The 1,585-nt window shown below is 33.2% G+C and overlaps 1 protein-coding gene across 1 annotated transcript; it reads right to left on the reverse strand.

Annotated features, from left to right (window-relative positions):
• Nucleotides 1–1,105: 1,105 nt before the first annotated feature.
• LOC148281997 (cytochrome c oxidase assembly protein COX19) lies at nt 1,106–1,585 on the reverse strand. The gene has a single exon (XM_088225778.1). It carries the CDS (start codon nt 1,475–1,477, stop codon nt 1,226–1,228), a length of 252 nt encoding a protein of 83 aa, XP_088081904.1. The 5' UTR covers nt 1,478–1,585; the 3' UTR covers nt 1,106–1,225.

Below are 1,585 nucleotides of genomic sequence, written 5' to 3' on the forward strand. Positions count from 1 at the left end.
CTGTATAAAGACAGCACAGCATGTGTTAGGGTAAACGGATCATACATAAATAAATACGTTTCTTTCAAATAAATAAATAATAAATAATAATTATAATACACATCGTGGTTTGACATTCATAAAGGAGTGAAGCAGGGATGTGTGATGTCACCATGGCTTTTCAACGTGTATATCGATAACGGCATGAAAAAACTGAAAGGCTTAAGAATGGGAGCAAAAATGGGTGATTTAAATGTCAATTGTCTTTTGCATGCTGACGATGCCGTACTTCTTGCTAACAACAAAAAGGAACTGCAATTCTTGGTAACAAAGGTCTACGATGTATGCAAGGGAAGCGATTTGCTGATGAATGTCGATAAATCGAATGTGATGGTTTTTGAAAGAAATGAAAGTATGACTAAATGTGAAATCACTGTGAATGGAGTTATACTAAAACAAGTAGAGGAATTTGAATCAACAAAATCAAGAAAGGAGCTCTGCGCTGGTTTGGACATGTAGAACGAATGGACAGCGAAAGAACGGTTAAGAATATTTACAATGCGAATGTTGATGGATGCAGAAATAGAGGAAGACCGAGAAAGACACGGCATGACCAAATCCAACAAATACTTGAAGATGGACATGTCAAAAGTCGGAATAATCGGCGCGCATGCATGAGAAGATGTATGAATGTAGAGAAAGCGAGATCTGTGAGTGTTAAGGCGTTTTATCCTCTCTGCCTACCCTTACGGGAGAAACTGCGTGATGGTTTGTTATTGTTGTTGTTGTTGCATTTGAAAAAAGTTTATTTGTTTGTATATCTATTACTGATCTTTCTGGCTGTTTTTTTTTCAGAGTTTTTTAACATTTTTAACATTTAAACATTTTTAAATTCATAGTTTTTCAATTTAAAAGTTAGTATTAATATGAATCTCCACCAACAAGCCACAAAAAGTAGCTTGGTAGGATTTTAGTTGTTTAAAACATTGAAATATATAAGTGTATAATGTATCTAGATGTTGATAAACAAAATGCGAATAATTATAATATTGTATTGAATTGTATTCTTCATTTTGGTCAAATGCGGTAAAAAGTTTACTGCCCATCCCAAATAAAAAGTCACTGATAAATTCAAAAAGTTTAATAAATTTATAGAGTGGACATCTTGATTTTACATATAGTCTAAAATACATTATAATAATAAAATAACATTAAAGTGAGGTGAGGTTATGATTCAGTCTTCTTATCAGACATCTTGCTCGTCGTGGAAACCTAGTTTAGACCATTCTTCTCTTGCCATAAGCTTATTATCCATACGGCATTCTAAGTAGTTCTTAGCTTCACTCCTACATAAGGAATTATCATTATTGTTGTTGGATAAACATATCATATATTTCAGCATGAACTTTTTACATTGTCCTTCGTGATCCAAAGGAAAACTGCCTTTATCTGGAGGAGTTGGAGTAAATAATTTTTGACCAAATGTCATAGACGACATTTTCCAGTATCAACAAATAAATAATGGTAAAAATCCCGAATTTAAAACGTAACTGGTAGCTTGACAGTTACTTGACAGCTGACAGAAACGAACACAGATCATAGAAAA

The sequence above is a fragment of the Micrasema longulum genome, unplaced genomic scaffold, assembly GCF_059751315.1.
Source record: "Micrasema longulum isolate JH-2025_06_02 unplaced genomic scaffold, ASM5975131v1 h1tg000384l, whole genome shotgun sequence".
In the NCBI taxonomy this organism is placed as follows: Eukaryota; Metazoa; Arthropoda; class Insecta; order Trichoptera; family Brachycentridae; genus Micrasema; species Micrasema longulum.